Source organism: Schistocerca cancellata, chromosome 1, assembly GCF_023864275.1.
Source record: "Schistocerca cancellata isolate TAMUIC-IGC-003103 chromosome 1, iqSchCanc2.1, whole genome shotgun sequence".
Taxonomy (NCBI): domain Eukaryota; kingdom Metazoa; phylum Arthropoda; class Insecta; order Orthoptera; family Acrididae; genus Schistocerca; species Schistocerca cancellata.
In genome coordinates this window covers 1,129,120,722-1,129,144,403 of record NC_064626.1, presented here as the reverse complement: position 1 = coordinate 1,129,144,403, position 23,682 = coordinate 1,129,120,722, and the positions used below count along the sequence as shown (strand labels likewise).

General features: G+C 41.2%; 2 protein-coding genes across 6 annotated transcripts in view; one reads left to right on the top strand and one right to left on the bottom strand.

The window, feature by feature from the left end:
- Positions 1 to 2,385, bottom strand: part of LOC126092591 (PH and SEC7 domain-containing protein) — an 836,662-nt gene extending 834,277 nt beyond the window's left edge. For 3 of the 5 annotated variants that reach the window (XR_007521367.1, XM_049908287.1, XM_049908295.1), the window contains exon 1: positions 2,224 to 2,385. Coding sequence is in view for 3 of the 5 variants with exons in the window: in XM_049908287.1 (XP_049764244.1) it covers positions 2,224 to 2,358 (135 nt within the window). In the remaining 2 variants the exon portion in view is untranslated. The remainder of the gene's footprint in view (positions 1 to 2,223) is intronic. The other 2 variants (XM_049908302.1, XM_049908306.1) reach the window with 2 other exon arrangements.
- An 852-nt stretch (positions 2,386 to 3,237) lies between these two features.
- The window catches only part of LOC126092584 (ADP-ribosylation factor-like protein 13B), a 214,958-nt gene continuing 194,513 nt past the window's right edge, over positions 3,238 to 23,682 (top strand). The window contains exon 1 of the mRNA XM_049908275.1: positions 3,238 to 3,416. Within this exon, the coding sequence (XP_049764232.1) occupies positions 3,355 to 3,416 (62 nt within the window). The 5' untranslated portion in view covers positions 3,238 to 3,354. The remainder of the gene's footprint in view (positions 3,417 to 23,682) is intronic.

Genomic DNA, 23,682 nt, shown 5'->3' with positions numbered 1-23,682 from the left:
GAAATGGATACTGCAACAGATTTCGCGAGAGAACAGTTCGTCCACGGACCACTCTCAACAACACGACGGAAAATTATCGATGCTGGATAGATGGTGTATTGTCAAAATTTTGTTCACTAGTTTGGCAGCATGGTTTCTGTAATTTCTACCTGTTGATCGAGAGCCTGCGTCGACAGAGCGACGCATATAGGCGCAGACAGATTTGCGCAGCGCTCAGCGCTGTAGCCTACTCTGATATCACATGGGCTGTGCTGTGCCGGTGCACCGACGCAGTCTGCGCACACAACAAACCGGTTACTGCCCGACGCGCCGCGCCAAGCTGCTGCGATGCTGCCGCCGTTGTTTTATTTCCCCCTCTCTATCTCCTTTTCTTCTTCGTTTCCATCTGTGGCACGAGATGATGGAAGCAAGGTGTTCCCTTCCCGCCGAAATTCCGCAGGCTTCTGTAGCCAAACCGTGCGCGAAAAGCACCCTGCAACGCAAGCATCTTGGTTGCCTTTGATCAAGGCACTACAGCAACACGAGTTGAACATGAATACCGATAATCTCGTTACGGTAACCTCTACACATAATTGTATTAGATACGCAGACACAATCGATGAAGAAATTTGTAGAGAAACGTTAAAAGCACATCGACAAACAATTGTTCTACAGCATTCAACTGAGCCATATTTCATCAATCTGTCTGCACCTCTCAACCGAACACGCACACACACGCGCACACACACACACACACACACACACACACACACACACACACACACAAACAGACAGAACGCTGCTATTAGTACAAGGAGCAAACACTCATCTACTTTTATTTTACACGCGAATTCTGATATCGGGCGCAAATTCTATCGAAGCTAGTAAATGACAATTGAGGGACTCTTAACCACACAGAATGAGGTTGCGTATATTGTTTTGCGCTAACACGTCTCGCCGGGGTCAGATACATTGCTGAACTAATGAAGAAATAGTCGAATACGAGCATATATTTACTGTTGCTGCCTCAAAATATTTAAAAATCAGCATATAAAGCATCAGTGTTACTGACACTGTAACCTGGATAGCTAAAATTAGCCCATCGTCACTGAAAAAGCCAGACCCAAAACCGTATGCGAGCGCCACTCCCACCCGGCTCGGCACATGCACAATAATACCTGTCTATCCGGTATGTACGTATCACTCACGAAATGCAAAACAAGGATTAACATGTCCCACACACTGTTTCAAACTTTCATTAGAGTATTAATAAAACATTTTTGCGATGTTACACTACCTGCAAAAAAATACATACGCAATATCGTGGTTAAAGTTTTTATGGAAACACGTCGCAAGTATTTACGATTCTTTATGATATTGTAAATATAACTTACAATTACACGACGGTTCGAAACTATAACAACGCTCTATCTTATATGCTATTTTGCTTCTGAAAAAACGCCCACATAATGTCAACAACATACACTGCAAGAACCACTGCATCACATTTTAAACCAATAATTACACAACTGCCATAGTCAGCAAGGGATGTTGCCTATATCACCCTTATAACAGCCCGTATGTTGCAAACACATTTAATAACCTGGTACTAAATCATACGAGAAGTACAGGTGAATTTATATATCAAATTAGGCTTGTTATCTACTGTTACATTACGTTCTACTCCCCAGCGTTACAAACAATCTGGTCTTCACTGTCAGTGTTAAAAAAATTAACATAAATTATTCAATCTAATACTGAAAGTTAGATATTTGTTTCATCATTCTAATTTCGTTTTAAATTCATAAAATGTCAGGAAAGTAAGTCTACATACATGATTACAAACAAGAGACTTTCATAGAACAAATAATGTTTTAGATCTAAAACAGTCAGCGATAAAACAAGTTCCCTGTATTGCTCGGTATCAAATGATTTACTTTTCCGTACAATATAATAGCTATACAGCATACTTCACTGTTACAGTAGTGTAACGGTTATATTTCACAATTCTGAATGAACATTCCAGTAGAGTATGTTACAAGACGCAGCGGCTCACTCTGAACAACAGACATCGACTCACTATCATACGAAATAATGCTTAGCAGTTCCCTCTATTTACATTTTGGCAAAACCTGTCAATGCGGTAATTCCAATCCAAAACACAAATGTCAAGCATAGGCTGTTATGAACGCCACCACATGCACACAAGTTTATTTACTGAGTGAAATTAGTTGTAGAGCATACCTCACCACTCTCTGCAGCGGGGGAGTTTTCAATGATGTCATAAATTATAGGTGGTAATCCAGCTGTGCCTAAAAGTGAAAAACCTAAACCACAAGAATCACTCCTCCGTAGCACTACCATCAACTCCTCAGCCATGTTTAGCTGACTGCCTACATTGATTTACGAGTCCGTAGACATTCAAGCCATCTGTGCCCTACTGCGCAACTTAGTTCTGATAATGACCGTAAGATGTCACTACTTTCGGGAAACCACGCAAGAGCGGAGAAGATCTGCACTGAAATTAATCTGGGTTAGACGGCAGATCTGTGTGCGGGTTGGTTGAGAGGAAAACTCAATCAAGTTGTTTAGCGGGCGTAATGTATGATCACGGTTTCCTCCGTAATTATATAAACGCTACCACCTCAATATTGAGAGAAGTTGCTTTCCAAAGCTTTAAAATACAAACCAGGAAGAAGAATAAGTTATAAGTGTTGGAGGAAAACTGGCTTTATTCTCCAAGAAGGCCTGGTGACTCAGCAAATAATGTAATCCTTTGAGTTGAGGCTGCAGTCTCCATACGAAACAATTTTGTGCTAACGACATAATCGAGAAAAACATTTTTAGGGCTGGTTCTGCGTATAAGCTATCGGAAATTATCAGTCGCTCTTCTGGTAATGATTTCCGACCCAACGAAAATGAAATTACTTTGCAGGAGAATAGCAAATGTTGGAAGTGTGTTATAGCAAGCTTTTCAGAAACTTGTAACGCGTCACAGACAGTAAAACAAAATTTTCAGATTGTGGACTGGATTTGCTTTACGATCGAATTTTTTTACATTTCAGAAGTATTTGAAGGACTGCATGTATTTAGTAAAGAGTCTGCGATCTTTTCTAAATCGCCATTTCATTTTTCGTTTTCATGCAATACAGGTAGTTACCATTCCGAACATTCTTCTGTTTCGTTTTTGGCACTGCAATACACGAGTGAGTAGGCTGCGACAGCGATACATGCAATCTAGCAGGCGGTGACATTGTTTATGTTATGGCGGACGAAGAGCTGTTGAATGTGTTGTGAGACTTGTGTACGTGGTTCATATTCTTGTTTTTATGGTTTAAAGTTAACCCAGATGCGTCCTCACGCTCGTCGTATAACATGGGAAACTGTTCATGCTGTCGGAGGAGCAATAAAGTTGGGCCTTCAAGCGAGAGTCACAAGTAATTGAAACATGTAATCCCTTGCCTGACATGACAGACGAAAATGCACGTCTTTACATTGTTTTTCTGCAATGAATCATAATTTTGCCTTACATGTTTCGACCGGCACAAATTTCTCGTTGATAATTGTGTACAAATCCTTTCATTAACTAATATACGTTCATTTCTCGAATAAGTGCACGCACTGTTTTCATCCTGATATCTGCACCGCCACAACTTTCCGATATTAGGAGCAACATAGCATATTTTCTGATGCACACTTCATGCGATATATTGTGCGTCCTTATATACTTAAGGACGGTCTAATTTTTGTTTCATCTCTTCATTGTGCCAATAGTTTAGATGCCTGATACACAGATTTATCAATCCAGTTTACTGTTTTCTAATTTAATTTTACGAAAACGCTTAAGAGTAAAAAAGTTTTATTGATTTCTCACGAAGACAAATAAATGTAGAATAATTTAAGACCTTTCAATTGCCGTTTCCCAAGGAAATAGCTGCACATATTTATGTCAAACAGTGATATAAAAAAATTGGCGTTATAGATGCACGTTTCTCCTCGATTAGTATGTTTTCTTATTAATGCCTTACTATTTAATAACTTTTTTATATGGCTTTATGAGTGGAGTACAAATTTCTCCAAACTTTTGCTGTTACACTGCCAATTTCAGGGCGTGCCATTGTTCCCGGATTCACAGATTCCGGACAAATGGTGACAACCATGGGGTTTGGGGGGGGGGGGTATTACTGTGTATATAAATTAGTAGAGCGACGTATTAAGATCACAGCAACTCTGTGATAAGTCGAGGAGGAAATTCTACCCTAATGTAAATGCTTGCTGTCCAAACAGGAAACACCTTCTGCCAATGAACCTTTCATGCCAGCCCATTACATAATGATGATGAAGATAGCAGCCATATTTTTTCCCTTCAGTCATGTGAAGGGAACGAAAATACATACAGTTTCTTTACAATTAAAATAAAGGAGAAAATATTTGTGTTATTTTAAGAAAAAGGAACAGATGGCAGTGGTGAGACTGGTGCTATGGTGGAGCTGAAAATGCTGTTTCTGGCAAGTCCATTGATGTAAGCTCTCAATAAGTGCAGTGAGGTTAGTGAAGGAGAACAGAAGAGTGAAGGACAAGAACGATGGAACAGTGTGGTGGAGTGAGCTATTGGGGGGGAGGGGGAGAATAATGATGGGCTAGGAAGTGTATTTGATAAGTGGGATCTGGCGAAGGAAGGATAAAGGATGGATTTATAGTGATCAGATGTCTATCTGAGGAAAGGATTTGGGCATTAAGGGTATTGTTGGTAGGTCAGGTACATGTGAGTGCACACTCTTAGTTGGAAAGCAGAACCCATTTGTAGTTGGGATTGGATATGGTGTGGAGCTGGAAAGAGGAATGATGGATTGGCAGTGGCCTGGAATTGGGAGACAATGAGGTTTTGATCTTTGGATTTGTGATGAAATATTGAAACTCCTTATCAACTAGATAGAATGTCATTTGCCACCATCATGTGCCATTTTTTAGGCGTGGATGGGATTTCTGTGGCCGCTAATCAAATGTGAAACATACTGTGATTAATATAAAGATTGTATAACACAAAACAACTATCTTGACAAATTAAATTTTCGTTTTGTGCCTCCTTACTGTTTCCTATACAGGGTGATTCCATGATGATAATACTAACTTTCAGTGATGATGGACAAGCATAAATGCATAACTTTGAGGTAAAGGGCTCTGGCCCAGAATGACCAAATCAAAAGTTATAAGCAAAAATTGTTCTGATACCTCTTATTGTGGAATACTTGTACTGGTACTTCTGTGGCTAAGATTGTAGAGTAGCCAACTGTCATAGGTGATAATATTGACCAAAACAAGAAAAGGAAAAAAAAAATTAGTAGTAAACAGGGGTCTAAAATGCGCAGCTTAAGAGCTGTGGGTTCTTGTTCAGTAGAAGAGATGTGTTTCACAGTATCGAAGATGAACAAGTGCTCATAGCTCTTTAGATACACATTTTAAACCTCATGTTAAATACACTGTTTTCATGTTTCCTCTTAAAATTGCCTAGCCTGCAATCTTAGCAACAACAGTGCTGGTACATGTATTCCACTGTCAAGAGGTATCAGAATGGTTTTTGTTTAAAACTTTTGACTTGGATGTTTCCAGGCCTAGGTCCCGTACTTCAAATTGATGTATTTACCCTTCTCCACCGTCCCTGAAAGTTTGTAACATTATCACAGAATCATCCTATGCACCTAAGAAGTTTAGTAAGTCATTTGATAAAACAAAGAAAACAGAGTACCTGACTTTGTCTTCAAAGTAAACTTTTGTTTATGTTAATAGATCTGCCAGAAACTGTCAGCAAAGGCTTCTTTTGAATTCAGTTTATATAATTCAAGTCTTTATGCTCCATCACTACACCAGATATTGGTAGTACCAGGAATCATTCCTACAATGATTTGGAGAAAAGATGCATTGTGCTTGCACCTCTCAATGAATTCTCCAGCAGTTTTCATTCAAATTGACTTTTTATGGTGTAAATTGAGAATGAATTACACTGACAAGCCAAAACGTCATGACCATAGCTCACAGTGATGTTGGATGCACCCTGGTGGCGTTGTGGACATGTGATGCAGTAACTGAAGAATGTGAGTGGAACAGACATGGGTGCGGGATGCAAATGGGGAAATCCATTAAGTTAAGTTATTTTGTCAGAAGGCGGATTATTATTACACAGAGCCTGTGAACAAGTATCTTAAAAAGAGATGTTCATGTGCTACTGTCGTGGGCATCTATGGAAAGAGGTAGAATGACAGCGAAACTACCACTAGGTGCTCAGAATGTGGGGTTGGGACACTTGGCTGCTCTGTAAAGTAGGATAGATGGTGATCGGTGGCATCTATGCCAGAAGAGCACAGTGCTGGTGGATGCACAAGTTTTCTGGAGTGCACCATTGTTTTAACATGGCGCTCCGCAGCAGACCACCCACTATATGTTGACGTGTTGACCCAACATCATCAGTTATGGTTGCAGTGGGCACAAGACCATCGGGATTCCACTGTCAATCAATGGAAATATGTTGGCACTTTGGGTGAAACACATTTTTGCCACACTAGGTCGATGGTCATAACCACAAACACTGTTATCGAAGTGAACGGCGGCTTGAAACGTGCGGCATAAATGGGCGCAGGCTGTTGAGAGCAGTGTTATGCTACAGGAGACATTCTCTTGTGCTTGTATGGGGCATGTGGTAGTAATGGAAGACACATTGACAGCTGCGAACCTTCTGCCTCCCTTCATGTTTGATGTGTTCCCCAATGGCAATGTCATCTTTCAGCGGTATAACTGCCAGTGTCTCAGAGTGAGAACAATGCTACAGTGGTTTGGGGAGCATTATAGTGAACCCAAGTTGATGTCTCGGCGACACCAACTTCGCCTGATTTAAATCCTATGGAACCCATTTGGGTTGCTATCGAGCACTGTCACTGCATACGCAAGTCAGTGGTCCATTATTTACGTGAATTACATGTCCTGTGCATAGACATCTTGATGCCACATACCTTCACAAACCTACCAACAAACTGTCGGATCCGTGATATGCAGAATCCATTATGTATTTCGTTCAAAAGATGGACAAACAAGATATAACGTGAGTGGTCATAATGTTTTGGTTTATCAGTGTATCTCTGCACTCAGAGATTTTATGACATTTTCTTACTCACCTATAATTTATCCAGGGGCACTATCAAAGACAGTTGACAGTTTTGTGTAATAATGTGCCTTATGTATTCAGTGTTGTCAATTGTTATGCTTGTTTGTGGTTGATCCATTTCCTTTTTCATTTGAGCAGCATTTGAACCAGTTGTAAACATGTTTGCTAATCATGGCTTCTATTCCATACATTTGGACCATCATAATATCGCTATTATTTGCAATTAAAGATATGTTTTGTATATTGCACCACTGCACTTAACTCAAAGTGGATAAATTAAGGCATATGATGCTGCCTGTCATGTTTGACCAGTGATGTCATACCACACCACAAAATGCAACACATACCAGATTTCAACATTGTGATGAATACTCATAACCATTTCCTTGATGCCAAAATTTGATCATGAAGTACAGAATAATGCAACCAAGGCAAATGGCAGTTTTGGGCAGTGAGCAAAAAATCATACAAATAGTCAAATACAAAGCGCAAAAAAGACAAAAATAAGATATAGTGAAAAATCATGAAAAAGTGGTGAAACACCACATCTACAGCCTGAGCTGTGCTGTGTAACAGAACTTAAAACACTGACAATATAGGTAAAAAAAAACCTGATTAAATTCCACATGAAGAAAAGATAGAACCTCACAACTATGTATAGCACAAACACAAGGAACAAACAGTGAACAATACCAAAGTAACACATTTGACAACCAATTTAGAAACACCCATACAATAAGAATACGCATCACAATTAACAGAACGCACTGTTATACATGAAACAACCCCCATCCCAATCTCCCATCCTTGTCCTAAGCTTACAAGAAAAACTTCATTGCATTACAACCCTACCAACCCACCCCACCCCACTAGCCAGAAATAAATAAATCCGGCCACCCACTCCCGTTTCACTAACAATCCAGAGCACTTACATTTTCCCAGCTACATAAAATATGAAAAATACTTTACCCCTGTTGTTGTTGTGGTGGTCTTCAGTCCAGAGACTGGTTTGATGCAGCTCTCCATGCTACTCTACAGAACACTTTTCATACTTTTCCACCATAGCATGTAGAATGGAATAATGCCTTTCTCTCTCTCTCCCCCCCTCACCCCCCCCCCCACCCCCCTCTAATCTCCCATATCCCTCAGCAGTATTTTAGTATTTATATGGGTCCCAATCTCATAGTCTTTCAATTCAGTGTTATCATTCACAACCAATTGATTATATCCCCTACTACCCAACCGCCTGATATGAAGCATACGTGTCAGGCTTAATGGTACCTCCCTCTGCTACGTACTCCTCTATAAAAAATTCAAAACCCGCTTGCTATCATTTTCAACCACCCAGAAAACTGAATTATTAGAATACTCCCCCAGAAACAACTGCCCCAAAAAAACCAAAGACCAACTACTTTGCACCCCCCAATCAATCTTCCCCATCCCAAATGTCCACTCATCTACTTGAACTATTACCCCCAGCCCCCTGATTATCAAGTATACCGTATAAATTTCCCACACTCACCTCTACAGAATGAAGACACATCAACTACTGCCCTTTCACAAACCCCATATTCATGCTTGGTATGCTTAACGGATGACACACAACAAAAATGGTGTGTCAACAACATAATACTAACTTACGGACTGAGTCTCAATATCTCAAACCACGAGCCACACCTGATGGACTACTACATGTAGCTATTGGAAGATTGTTGAGAGGAAACCTAGTAACTTTCATACAGTGCCCCAGTAACATCCACTTTTGCAGAAACTTAGTTGTGGATTCAAGGTCCTGCAGCCAGCACCCCAACATTGGACTGTTGAAAATGACTTTTCGAATCTTTGATGCACAAAGAAAAACAGCTCAATCAAAATCAACCAACCATCTAATCAAACACCTTATACTACAAACAACATAAAAAAGTGAATATACTAAAGAAATAAAAGAGTGGATACATGTTTAGTTTGGTTAAGTTTGTTGGCATATTGATTAGCATATTGATGTAGGAATAGTCATAAGACCATACAGCATGTGCACAGCAAGGTTCAACACATTAATTCATATAAAATTAACATTTAATGAATATAAAATTAAAATTTACAATATATTAAGAAATTTCACAATGAGCTAATGCATTGGCCTCATAATGCTCTCTGATGATTTTGACATACGTGCAGTACACGTTGAGGAACACATTTATCACATCTACAGTTAAAAGAATATACAAACAAGATATTAAATCTCCAGAATGAGATTTTCACTCTGCAGCGGAGTGTGCACTGATATGAAACTTCCTGGCACATTAAAACTGTGTGCCCCGACCGAGACTCAAACTCTGGACCTTTGCCTTTCGCGGGCAAGTGCTCTACCATCTGAGCTACGGAAGCACGACTCACACCCGGTCCTCACAGCTTTACTTCTGCCAGTATCTCGTCTCCTACCTTCCAAACTTTACAGAAGCTCTCCTGCGAACCAGATGGTAGAGCACTTGCCCGCGAAAGGCAAAGGTCCCGAGTTCGAGTCTCGGTCGGGCACACAGTTTTAATCTGCCAGGAAGTTTCATATCAGCGCACGCTCTGCTGCAGAGTGAAAATCTCATTCTGGAAACATCCCCCAGGCTGTGGCTAAGCCATGTCTCCGCAATATCCTTTCTTTCAGGAGTGCTAGTTCTGCAAGGTTTGCAGGAGAGCTTCTTGATAAGTTTGGAAGGTAGGAGATGAGATACTGGCAGAAGTAAAGCTGTGAGGACCGGGCGTGAGTCGTGCTTCGGTAGCTCAGATGGTAGAGCACTTGCCCGCGAAAGGCAAAGGTCCCGAGTTCGAGTCTCGGTCGGGCGCACAGTTTTAATCTGCCAGGAAGTTTCAAGATAATAAATTTTCGATAACAGCATGACTGAATGACTATGAAGAAAATACAAGTGTCTGGGTCATTCCATGTCAGTTCAAACAATTTGAGAAAATGTTCCAGCTTATAGTCTCAGATCTGGCTGAAATTTAGCACACCGATGCTACCAAGTGTGGAACACTCATGTATAAAATTTTAAGTTCCTCTGCAAATTAGTTCCAGAATTATGGCTTGTGAAAGAAGATGGCATGACCCGGAAATTTCAACCTGCATCTGGCAATCAATCTTCAGACCCAACTTCAGGTCTTAAGAACTTTGGAACTATTCTGCACAGTCCAGTGAAATTTTTACAACCCAGTAACATCTGCTTAGAGAATACACTCTATGAATCAAAACACCAACAACATATTTCTGAGGAAAAATAAAAAATTCCAAAATGTGATTAAAAAAATGTAATACGGTAAAAGGTACATATTGTAGGTGCCCTCTATGCCAAATATAATTCACTCAGAAAGAGTATAAATTTTTTGTGGTAAGCTTAATGTGGCCTAAACACACACACAACTCATCTTGCCCATATCAGTCACACAAACAGTTACATGCACACAAAAATACAAAAATTTGAAAAATTACCTGAAAAACATGGAGTTTCGAAGCGTGGTAGCACAAAAGGGACAAGTGATATCGAAGCCAAATTTCAAACACCGCATAAGTAGACCATAATATAATATGTGGCAAAATTTCAACTTGTTATTGCAAGGCATTTGTGTACAATAAAAGTTGACAGAGATGTATTTGGTTACGTTTCTTTTAACACTATTTAGCAAGTAATAGTGATAATGCAGACAGCTTGTTTCAGATAAAGCTGCAGCAATTGTTGTGAACCATTAGACAACAGAAAGTTAAACAATGGTAGTTTTCAGGGACAGGATGAGTCATTGTTAGGCAGGAACAACAAAGGAAACAAGCAACAATTATAGGATACTCATGTTTTGAAGATTCTAGTTCAGACTGGTCAATACTGTTGTGGAAAGTCAGTATGGTGGCAGAAGAGTGCACTAGTGGTGATTTTGTTCAAACAAGTTGCAGTATTGGTAGAGCACAAGCATCTAAATGTCATATAACAACATATGGAACAAAATGTGGCATTTGCTTTGTACTTTATGATCTGGATTAATCAGACCAAGGTTTGTTGCTATGGAGATCCGGGATACACCCTGTGGGCACAAGAAGTACAGTTCCAGGACACTTTAGTGTTTGTTATCATCATATGAAAGTGTTTCTGGATAAGTATTCTTTCCTACAAAGAAGTTGTTTTGATCCATTTCAGATTCATCAGAAGACAGTGAAGTGTAGCCTCAGATAAATTGATATAAAATCAGTATTGAAAGTGAATCAGTGCATGGGACTTAACATGAAACCAGGACAAAAGTTACGTTCCAGGAGTGTTAAACTGCTAAAAAATGAAGAATATTCTGATAATTTACATGACAGTGACGAAGAGTATTAGCCACCTACAACCACAGCGGATGAGCAATTAAATACTTCAGTGACTGCTCTTGGTTTGTCTCCCATGAAGATACACAAAATTGAGAAAAGAGACAGGCCCAGCTGTGGTAGAAGAAAACTACAAGAAGCTCAAATGGAATTAAAACACAAAATAGTTGACACACTAATGGTGGAAGAGGAAGAACTATCTGCTCCAAAGGGACAGAAATCGTGCCAGAAATGCCCTGATTTGGACAAAATTGTGCATGACTTGAAAGAAAAATGTGCGATATCCACACACCAGAAAAAAGTAGCTATTCTTACCCTTGCACCTTCCAGCTGGTCTATTGACTACACTGCAAAGGAATAAAATGTTTCTACATATATGGTAAAGCAAGCTAGGAAAATAAAAGCAACCCAAGGAGTGCTTTCACAACTTCAGCAGGCTCAGGGTAAGCAATTGAGTTCAGAAATAAAGGTGCTAGTGTCAGAGTTTTATGAAAATAATGACTACAGCCAAATAATGCCTGGAGAAAAAGACTACGTAATGGTGAAAATGGGAGATGTACGTGTACAGATGCAAAAAAGACTGTTGCTCTGCAACATATCTGAACTATATGTAGAATTCAAGGAAAAGTATCCCAATACCAAAGTAGGTTTATCACTTTTTTCAATCTTCGGCCAAAATGGGTTGTGCCTGTAAGTGCAAGGGGCACACACAATGTTTGTGTATGTGAGACCCATCAAAATGCTAAGCTGATGTTTGCTGCCATAAAGGATTCTGGTCTGGATTACAAAGGTGCAATGAAACTGCTAGTGTGTGACATCAGTTCCTACCAGTGCATGATACACAGATGTGAAAAGTGTCCTGGTAAGGCAAATCTTGCAGAACACATGAATAACAAACTGTATGGTGAACTCCTTATGGATGACGACGAACTTGTTTCTTAATAATAATAGACACACATGGATTGCACAAGTCTTGAAACAAAGCAAAGTACAGTGGAAGATTTTGTTGAAATGTGTTGTCAAAAAATGGACAAATTGACCACACACAGCTTCACAGCAACAGCACAATCAGCTTATCTCCAGTTTTGTAAGGATAATTTGAAACAAGATGAAATTATAGTAACACTAGACTTTTCTGAAAATTATGCATTTATAGTTCAAGATGCCATCCAAGGATATCATTGGGACAACAGTCAAGCAATTCTCCAGCCATTTGCGATTTACTGTAGAGGTGAATCAGGTGATGTGTCTGTCATGAAGCTGTGCGTTTTTAGTGACTGTTTAATTCATGATGCCATTCCAGTTCATGCCCACATTCGCACTGTCATGGCATATGTACAAAACAAGCTGCCTCATATGCATTTTGCAAAATTCTTCAGTGATGGGGCAGCTAGTCAGTACAAAAACTGTAAAAATCTCAAAAATTTATGCGTGCATTACCATGATTTTCAGATTCATGCAGAATGGAATTTTTTCGCAACAAGTCATGGTAAAAATGTATGTGTTGGTATTGGTGCTACCATTAAGTGCATGGCATCATGAGCTAGTCTGCAGCACCCTACAGAAGGTCACATTCTAACACCTCTTCAATTATTTACCTGGGTACAGAAAAATATCTCTGGCATACAATCATTCCATGTTTCGAAAGATGAGGTGAAATCAGTCGAAGAGTTGCAACGTTAAAACTGTTGCAGGCACAAGGAGCCATCATCACTTCTCTCTAGCAGACTCTGACAATGTGCAGATGAGCAGACTGTCCTGTTATAACTATATGTTCATGCACAACATGTGTCTGACTCGGGATTCAGAAGCAAAAGCAGCAACATACAACCAGGTTGCTATGTTACTGCTGTTTATGATGACAAATGGTACTTAAGATGTGTTGCAGCGTGCTGTGAAGCAGAAGGTGATGTATTTGTGAACTTCATGGCACCAACAGGACCAGCAAGATCATTTCATTGGCCACGTTTGGCAGAAAGGTGTTGGTTTCCTTTTGAACATATTCTTATGACAGTTCCAGTTCCTACCACAGTGTCAGGAAGACAGTACAATTTGCCACTCAATGTACGGAGTACAGTAGCTAAAGTGTGGGAGAACTTCTGTTCAAAGCACAATCGGCTAGTTTTTAGCAGTTAAGGTGCAGTAAACATTAATGATAGGTTGTGTTAATCTGTCTATATGTTGTTGCTTAGAGATTAAACAGTTGTGGGGGAGGATAAGAAGAGGCAGAACAGTTTACAATATGTTTTTACAAAATTGTGTTGTGGAACAATGGCCACATCACCAAATACATCTGTCAACTTCCATTCTACACAAATGTCTTGCAATAACATGCTGAAATTTTGAGATATATATCATTATGGTCTACTTATGCAGTGTGTGAAATTTGGCTTGGATACCACTTGTCCCTTTTGTGCTACCACACTTCGAAAATCCATGTTTTTCGGATAATTTTTCAAATTTTTGTATTTTCGTGTGCATGTAACTCAGATTTTGTGACTGATATGGGCAAGATGAGTTCTGTGTGTGTTTAGGCCACATTAAGCTTACCACAAAAAATGTATACCCTTTTTGAGTGAATTATATTTGGCATAGAGGGCACCTACAATATGTACCTTTTAACGTATTACCCTCCCCCCATGAACCATGGACCTTGTCGTTGGTGGGGAGGCTTGCGTGCCTCAGCGATACAGATGGCCGTACCGTTGGTGCAACCCCAATGGAGGGGTATCTGTTGAGAGGCCAGACAAATGTGTGGTTCCTGAAGAGGGGCAGCAGTCTTTTCAGTAGTTGCAGGGGCAACAGTCTGGATGATTGACTGATCTGGCCTTGTAACACTAACCAAAACGGCCTTGCTGTGCTGGTACTGCAAACGGCTGAAAGCAAGGGGAAACTACAGCTGTAATTTTTCCCGAGGGCATGCAGCTTTACTGTATGGTTAAATGATGATGGCGTCCTCTTGGGTAAAATATTCCGGAGATAAAATAGTCCCCCATTCGGATCTCCGGGCGGGGACTTCTCAAGAGGATGTCGTTATCAGGAGAAAGAAAACTGGCGTACTATGGATCGGAGCGTGGAACGTCAGATCCCTTAACCGGGCAGGTAGATTAGAAAATTTAAAAAGGGAAATGGATAGGTTAAAGCTAGATATAGTGGGAATTAGTGCAGATCGGTGGCAGGAGGAACAAGACTTTTGGTCAGGTGAATACAGGGTTATAAATACAAAATCAAATAGGGGTAATGCAGGAGTAGGTTTAATAATGAATAAAAAAATAGGAGTGTGGGTAAGCTACTACAAACAGCATAGTGAACGCATTATTGTGGCCAAGATAGATACGAAGCCCATGCCTACCACAGTAGTACAAGTTTATATGCCAACTAGCTCTGCAGATGATGAAGGAATTAATGAAATGTATGATGAGATAAAAGAAATAATTCAAATAGTGATGGGAGACGAAAATTTAATAGTCATAGGTGACTGGAATTCAAGAGTAGGAAAAGGGAGAGAGGGAAACATAGTGGGTGAATATGGATTGGGGGAGAGAAATGGAAGAGGAAGCCATCTGGTAGAATTTTGCACAGAGCATAACTTAATCATAGCTAACACTTGGTTCAAGAATCATAAAAGAAGGTTGTATGCATGGAAGAATCCTGGAGATACTAGAAGGTATCAGATAGATTATATAATGGTAAGGCAGAGATTTAGAAACCAGGTTTTAAGTTGTAAGACATTTCCAGGGGCAGATGTGGACTCTGACCACAATCTATTGGTTATGAACTGTAGATTAAAACTGAAGAAACTGCAAAAAGGTGGGAATTTAAGGAGATGGGACCTGGATAAACGGACTAAACCAGAGGTTATACAGAGTTACAGGGAGAGCATAAGGGAACAATTGACACGAATGGGGGAAAGAAATACAGTGGAAGAAGAATGGGTAGCCCTGAAGGATGAAGTAGTGAAGGCAGCAGGGGATCAAGTGGGTAAAAAGACGAGGGCTAGTAGAAATCCTTGGGTAACAGAAGAAATATTGAATTTAATTGATGAAAGGAGAAAATATAAAAATGCAGTAAATGAAGCAGGCAGAAAGGAATACAAACGTCTCAAAAATGAGATTGACAGGAAGTGCAAAATGGCTAAGCAGGGATGGCTAGAGGACAAATGTAAGGATGTAGAGGCTTATCTCACTAGGGGCAAGATAGATACTGCCTACAGGAAAATTAAAGAGACCTTTGGAGAAAAGAGAGCCACTTGTATGAATATCAAGAGCTCAGATGGAAACCCAGTTCTTAGCAAAGAAGGAAAAGCAGAAAGGTGGAAGGAGTATATAGAGGGTCTATACAAGTGCGATGTACTTGAGGACAATATTATGGAAATGGAAGAGGATGTAGATGAAGATGAAATGGGAGATACGATACTGCGTGAAGAGTTTGACAGAGCACTGAAAGACCTGCTCCCTGCCGCCGTTGGATAAGCAGCTGCAGCAGCAAGTCGTATACTCGTAGCTCACTCATTTGTTACATAGTTTAATTCTTAATTTCTTTGCGTGTTTTTGGTACTTGCATTGTTTAATTCATAAATTTCGGGCGTATTATAGTATTTGAGAGTTGTAGCATCGCGTTTTAGTACCTGAATAATGTAAAATCGCGTAGTCTCCTTCCGCCGCCGAGCAGTGTGTCAGCAGTGCCCAAGTGGCAGCATTACTGCATTTACTAGGCAATCTTGTATTTTAATAACTGTTTAAATTTTGTGTCGATTTGTTTGCGCTCTCTGTAGATTAGTTCAGACGTTCTTTGCACAACAGTTTTTAGCATGGATAGGGACTGCAACTGCTGTGTTCGGACGCAGGCTGAGTTGGCATCCCTTCGCTCCCAGCTTCAGGCAGTGTTGGCTTCGGTCACACAGCTTGAGGCTGTTGCCAATGGTCATCATTGTGGGGGTCCGGATGGGGGTTTGTCGGGGACAGCCAACTCGTCCCACGCATCCCCCGATCGGACTACGACTGTGGTTGCCCGGGATACTGCCCGCATTGAGGCTGATCCCTCACCTGTGGTAGTGTGGGAGGTCGTCTCAAGGTGTGGCAGGGGGCGAAAGACATTCCGGAGGGCTGAGCGGAAGGCCTCTCCAGTTTGTCTGACGAACCGGTTTCAGGCTCTGTCTCAGGCTGATACTGATCTTCGGCCTGACATGGCTGCTTGTCCTGTTCCAGAGCTTGCCCCTCAGTCTGCAAGATCCGGGCGGTCGCAGAGGGTGGGCTTACTGGTAGTTGGGAGCTCCAACGTCAGGTGCGTAATGGGGCCCCTTAGGGATATGGCAGCAAGGGAGGGGAAGAAAACCAAAGTGCACTCCGTGTGCATACCGGGGGGAGTCATTCCAGATGTGGAAAGGGTCCTTCCGGATGCCATGAAGGGTACAGGGTGCACCCATCTGCAGGTGGTCGCTCATGTCAGCACCAATGATGTGTGTCGCTATGGATCGGAGGAAATCCTCTCTGGCTTCCAGCGGCTATCTGATTTGGTGAAGACTGCCAGTCTCGCTAGCGGGATGAAAGCAGAGCTCACCATCTGCAGCATCGTCGACAGGACTTACTGTCGACCTTTGGTACAGAGCCGAGTGGAGGGTCTGAATCAGAGGCTGAGACGGTTCTGCGACCGTGTGGGCTGCAGATTCCTCGACTTGCGCCATAGGGTGGTGGGGTTTCGGGTTCCGCTGGATAGGTCAGGAGTCCACTACATGCAACAAGCGGCTACACGGGTAGCAGGGGTTGTGTGGCGTGGGCTGGGCGGTTTTTTAGGTTAGATGGCCTCGGGCAAGTACAGAAAGGGCAACAGCCTCAACGGGTGCGGGGCAAAGTCAGGACATGCGGGGACCAAGCAGCAATCGGTATTGTAATTGTAAACTGTCGAAGCTGCGTTGGTAAAGTACCGGAACTTCAAGCGCTGATAGAAAGCACCGAAGCTGAAATCGTTATAGGTACAGAAAGCTGGCTGAAGCCAGAGATAAATTCTGCCGAAATTTTTACAAACGTACAGACGGTGTTTAGAAAGGATAGATTGCATGCAACCGGTGGTGGAGTGTTCGTTGCTGTTAGTAGTAGTTTATCCTGTAGTGAAGTAGAAGTGGATAGTTCCTGTGAATTATTATGGGTGGAGGTTACACTCAACAACCAAGCTAGGTTAATAATTGGCTCCTTTTACCGACCCCCCGACTCAGCAGCATTAGTGGCAGAACAGCTGAGAGAAAATTTGGAATACATTTCACATAAATTTTCTCAGCATGTTATAGTCTTAGGTGGAGATTTCAATTTACCAGATATAGACTGGGACACTCAGATGTTTAGGACGGGTGGTAGGGACAGAGCATCGAGTGACATTATACTGAGTGCACTATCCGAAAATTACCTCGAGCAATTAAACAGAGAACCGACTCGTGGAGATAACATCTTGGACCTACTGATAACAAACAGGCCCGAACTTTTCGACTCTGTAAGTGCAGAACAGGGAATCAGTGATCATAAGGCCGTTGCAGCATTCCTGAATATGGAAGTTAATAGGAATATAAAAAAAGGGAGGAAGGTTTATCTGTTTAGCAAGAGTAATAGAAGGCAGATTTCAGGCTACCTAACAGATCAAAACGAAAATTTCTGTTCCGACACTGACAATGTTGAGTGTTTATGGAAAAAGTTCAAGGCAATCGTAAAATGCGTTTTAGACAGGTACGTGCCGAGTAAAACTGTGAGGGACGGGAAAAACCCACCGTGGTACAACAACAAAGTTAGGAAATTACTGCGAAAGCAAAGAGAGCTTCACTCCAAATTTAAACGCAGCCAAAACCTCTCAGACAAACAGAAGCTAAACGATGTCAAAGTTAGCGTAAGGAGGGCTATGCGTGAAGCGTTTAGTGAATTCGAAAGTAAAATACTAGGTACCGACTTGACAGAAAATCCTAGGAAGTTCTGGTCTTACGTTAAATCAGTAAGTGGCTCGAAACAGCATGTCCAGACACTCCGGGATGATGATGGCATTGAAAAAGAGGATGACAAGCGTAAAGCTGAAATACTAAACACCTTTTTCCAAAGCTGTTTCACAGAGGAAGACCGCACTGCAGTTCCTTCTCTAAATCCTCGCACAAACGAAAAAATGACTGACATCGAAATAAGTGTCCAAGGAATAGAAAAGCAACTGGAATCACTCAACAGAGGAAAGTCCACTGGACCTGACGGGATACCAATTCGATTCTACACAGAGTACGCGAAAGAACTTGCCCCCTTTCTAACAGCCGTGTACCGCAAGTCTCTAGAGGAACGGAAGGTTCCAAATGATTGGAAAAGAGCACAGGTAGTCCCAGTCTTCAAGAAGGGTCGTCGAGCAGATGCGCAACACTATAGACCTATATCTCTGACGTCGATCTGTTGTAGAATTTTAGAACATGTTTTTTGCTCGAGTATCATGTTGTTTTTGGAAACTCAGAATCTGCTATGTAGGAATCAACATGGATTCCGGAAACAGCGATCGTGTGAGACCCAACTCGCTCTATTTGTTCATGAGACCCAGAAAATATTGGATACAGGCTCCCAGGTAGATGCTATTTTTCTTGACTTCCGGAAGGCGTTCGATACAGTTCCGCACTGTCGCCTGATAAACAAAGTAAGAGCCTACGAAATATTAGACCAGCTGTGTGGCTGAATTGAAGAGTTTTTAGCAAACAGAACACAGCATGTTGTTATCAACGGAGAGACGTCTACAGACGTTAAAGTAACCTCTGGCGTGCCACAGGGGAGTGTTATGGGACCATTGCTTTTCACAATATATATAAATGACTTAGTAGATAGTGTCGGAAGTTCCATGCGGCTTTTCGTGGATGATGCTGTAGTACACAGAGAAGTTGCAGCATTAGAAAATTGTAGCGAAATGCAGGAAGATCTGCAGCTGATAGGCACTTGGTGCAGGGAGTGGCAACTGACCCTTAACATAGACAAATGTAATGTATTGAGAATACATAGAAAGAAGGATCCTTTATTGTATGATTATATGATAGCGGAACAAACACTGGTAGCAGTTACTTCTGTAAAATATCTGGGAGTATGCATGCGGAACGATTTGAAGTGGAATGATCATATAAAATTAATTGTTGGTAAGGCGGGTACCAGGTTGAGATTCATTGGGAGAGTCCTTAGAAAATGTAGTCCATCAACAAAGGAGGTGGCTTACAAAACACTCGTTCGACCTATACTTGAGTATTGCTCATCAATGTGGGATCCGCACCAGATCGGGTTGACAGAGGACATAGAGAAGATCCAAAGAAGAGCGGCGCGTTTCATCACAGGGTTATTTGGTAAACGTGATAGCGTTACGGAGATGTTTAACAAACTCAAGTGGCAGACTCTACAAGATATGTGCTCTGCATCGCGGTGTAGCTTGCTCGCCAGGTTTCGAGAGGGTGCGTTTCTGGATGAGGTATCGAATATATTGCTTCCCCCTACTTATACCTCCCGAGGAGATCACGAATGTAAAATTAGAGAGATTAGAGCGCGCACAGAGGCTTTCAGACAGTCATTCTTCCCGCGAACCATACGCGACTGGAACAGGAAAGGGAGGTAATGACAGTGGCACGTAAAGTGCCCTCCGCCACACACCGTTGGGTGGCTTGCGGAGTATAAATGTAGATGTAGATGTAGAAACAAGGCCCCGGGAGTAGACAACATTCCATTGGAACTACTGACGGCATTGGGAGAGCCAGTCCTGACAAAACTGTACCATCTGGTGAGCAAGATGTATGAGGCAGGTGAAATACCGTCAGACTTCAAGAAGAATATAATAATTCCAATCCCAAAGAACGCAGATGCTGACAGATGTGAAAATTACCGAACAATCAGTTTAATAAGTCACAGATGCAAAATACTAACGCGAATACTTTACAGACGAATGGAAAAACTGGTAGAAGCCAACCTCGGGGATGATCAGTTTGGATTCCGTAGAAATGTTGGAACACGTGAGGCAATACTGACCCTATGACTTATCTTAGAAAATAGATTAAGGAAAGGCAAACCTACGTTTCGAGCATTTGTAGACTTAGAGGAAGCTTTTGACAATGTTGACTGGAATACTCTCTTTCAAATTCTGAAGGTGGCAGGGGTAAAATACAGGGAGCGAAAGGCTATTTACAATTTGTACAGAATCCAGATGCAGTTATAAGAGTCGAGGGGCATGAAAGGGAAGCAGTGGTTGGGAAGGGAGTGAGACAGGGTTGTAGCCTCTCCCCGATGTTATTCAATCTGTATATTGAGCCAGCAGTAAAGGAAACAAAAGAAAAATTCGGAGTAGGTATTAAAATCCATGGAGAGGAAATAAAAACGTTGATGTTCGCCGATGACATTGTAATTCTGTTAGACACAGCAAAGGACTTGGAAGAACAGTTGAATGGAATGGACAGTGTCTTGAAAGGAGGATATAAGATGAACATCAACAAAAGCAAGACAAGGTTAATGGAATGTGGTCAAATTAAGTCGGGTGATGCTGAGGGAATTAGATTAGGAAATGAGACACTTAAAGCAGTAAAGGAGTTTTGCTATTTGGGGAGCAAAATAACTGATGATGGTCGAAGTAGGGAGGATATAAAAGGTAGACTGGCAATGGCAAGAAAAACATTTCTGAAGAAGAGAAATTTGTTAACATCGAGTATAGATTTAAGTGTCAGGAAGTAGTTTCTGAAAGTATTTGTATGGAGTGTAGCCATGTATGGAAGTGAAACATGGACTATAAATAGTTTGGACAAGAAGAGAACAGAAGCTTTCGAAATGTGGTGCTACAGAAGAATGTTGAAGATTAGATGGGTAGATCACATAACTAATGAGGAGGTATTGAATAGGATTGGGGAGAAGAGGAGTTTGTGGCACAACTTGACAAGAAGAAGGGACCGGTTGGTAGGACATGTTCTGAGGCATCAAGGGATCACAAATTTAGCATTGGAGGGCAGCATGGAGGGTAAAAATCGCAGAGGGCGACCAAGAGATGAATACCCTAAACAGATTCAGAAGGATGTAGGTTGCAGTAAGTACTGGGAGATGAAGAAGCTTCACAGGATAGAGTAGCATGGAGAGCTGCATCAAACCAGTCTCAGGACTGAAGACCATAACAACAACGTATTACATTTTTGTATCACATTTTGGAATTTTTTTATTTTCCCTCAGAAATATGTTGTTGGTGTTCTGATTCATGGAGTGTGTTCTCTAAATGGATGTTACTGGGTTGTGAAAATTTCACTGGACTGTACGGAATAGTTCCAAAGTTATTAAGACCTGAAGTTGTGTCTGAAGATAGATTGCCAGATGTGGGTTGCAATTTCCAGGTCACGCCACCTTCTTTCACAAGTCATAGTTCTGGAACTAATTGGCAGGGGAAACTAATACTTTGTACACGAGTGTTCCACACATGGTAGAATTAGCATACCGAATTTCAGTCAAATCTGAGACTATGAGCTGGAGCCCCTGGTAGAACTGGCATGGAATGACCCTACAGTTAAAAATAACAATTAATTACAGAAATAATAAACACTTAATGTAAATAGGAACCTCAGCTAATGCCAGGTACTAAGGCAACCATAGATAAAATTTAATCTCTGGATGCTTACATAGTTCACATCGTAAACGCGTGGCGTCACAGCTGGGAGCAGAGGAATGGTATTGCATGCTTGAGTTGAACCCTCAAAATCTAAATACTCGATACATTCAAGTGACTACAACAGAAAAAAACTGCCTCAGCATATAATATTTGAAGCTACATGATGCATCTCAACATTTCTTTCCGTACTCATTTCTAAAATACACTGTTTTACAGACAATATTCTAGTCATCATTGTTACCCCATCCATTCATATCAAACATCAAAACAATGCTGATTTCCTTTTTTTGGTGCCAAGGGTATAGTTCATTCAGAGTTTGTTCCCCCAGGCCAGACCATCAATCAAACTTTTTATTTGAAAGTTTTAAGAAGATTGCGCAGCAGTGTTCATAAAAAAAGACTAGATTTATGGCAGACAGGAGTTCCACCATGACAATGCACCTGCACACACAGCTGTCTCTGTTAGACAGTTTTTGGCAAAAGAATGGCATGATTCTGATGTCCCACACACCTTACTCGCCTGACCTGGCTCTGTGCATCTTTTTATTATTCCCACACATGAAATGGGGTATGAAAGGACACTGATTTAACGACTTTGAAGAGGTCAAGGAAAAAACGAGGGGGAGCTGTCAGCCATTTTTAAAGATGACTGCGTAAAATGTTTAGAACAGTGGAAGTACTGGTGGGACAAATGTGTTAGTTGTAGTGGAGAGTATTTTGAAGGGGATAAGGTTGTTTTGTAAACAATTTGAAAATATATAGCTTTTTTTTTTTTTTTTTTTTTTTAAAGCCCTTCGTATTGCTGTTCTTGGTCAATTTACAGCTGCCATGGCTTACAAATCTGTGGTCCATCCTCTCACTTATTTGGTTGTGAATGACCCCCGAAGAGAGAATTTGTTTGGGTTAGATGCTTTGATTTTGAATTTTATATTACTGACACTGTATATCTTGTATTGGATGAGGTTCCTTATCAAGATATTGTGTACTGAATTTTTGGAATTGTTTCCTGAGGGGTTAGGATGTGTGAACAACTTCACAGTATGTATCACACTTAAACCTTTGACTAAGCTGCATTTTTTTTTTCTGGGCTCATCCTGTGCCTGTGTCCTTATGTGAACAAGTTAAGTGCAAATTGGATCACTTAATGTCCCTAGGCATTGTTTGACTGATTTCCATAAGTGAGTGGGCTACACCATTGGTGACTGTCAAAAAATTATCACGTCTGCTCCAACTTTATGTAAACTTTAAAGTTACCATCAGTATGCAATCTCTTATTGACACACACTGTCTCCACTGTGACTGGGGGCCAATGCTTTCCCCAAACTGACTAGGATGAGGGGTACCTGCAGGATGTGTTAGATGAAAAATCCAAACAGTTGCTGTTGTGAACAGGCCCTTTGGTCTTTACGAATATTGACATTTAATATTGGGTGTGGCCTAGTGCTGCATCCATTTTACAATGCTTTTTGGAGCAATTCACGCTTAGGTTCCTTGCTCCATCGACTATCGAGATGATACTGTAGTAATGAGTGCTAAGGCGGAGAACACTTATCTAACTCTGTTCTCTCTTTATGGTTTTGCAAACTGC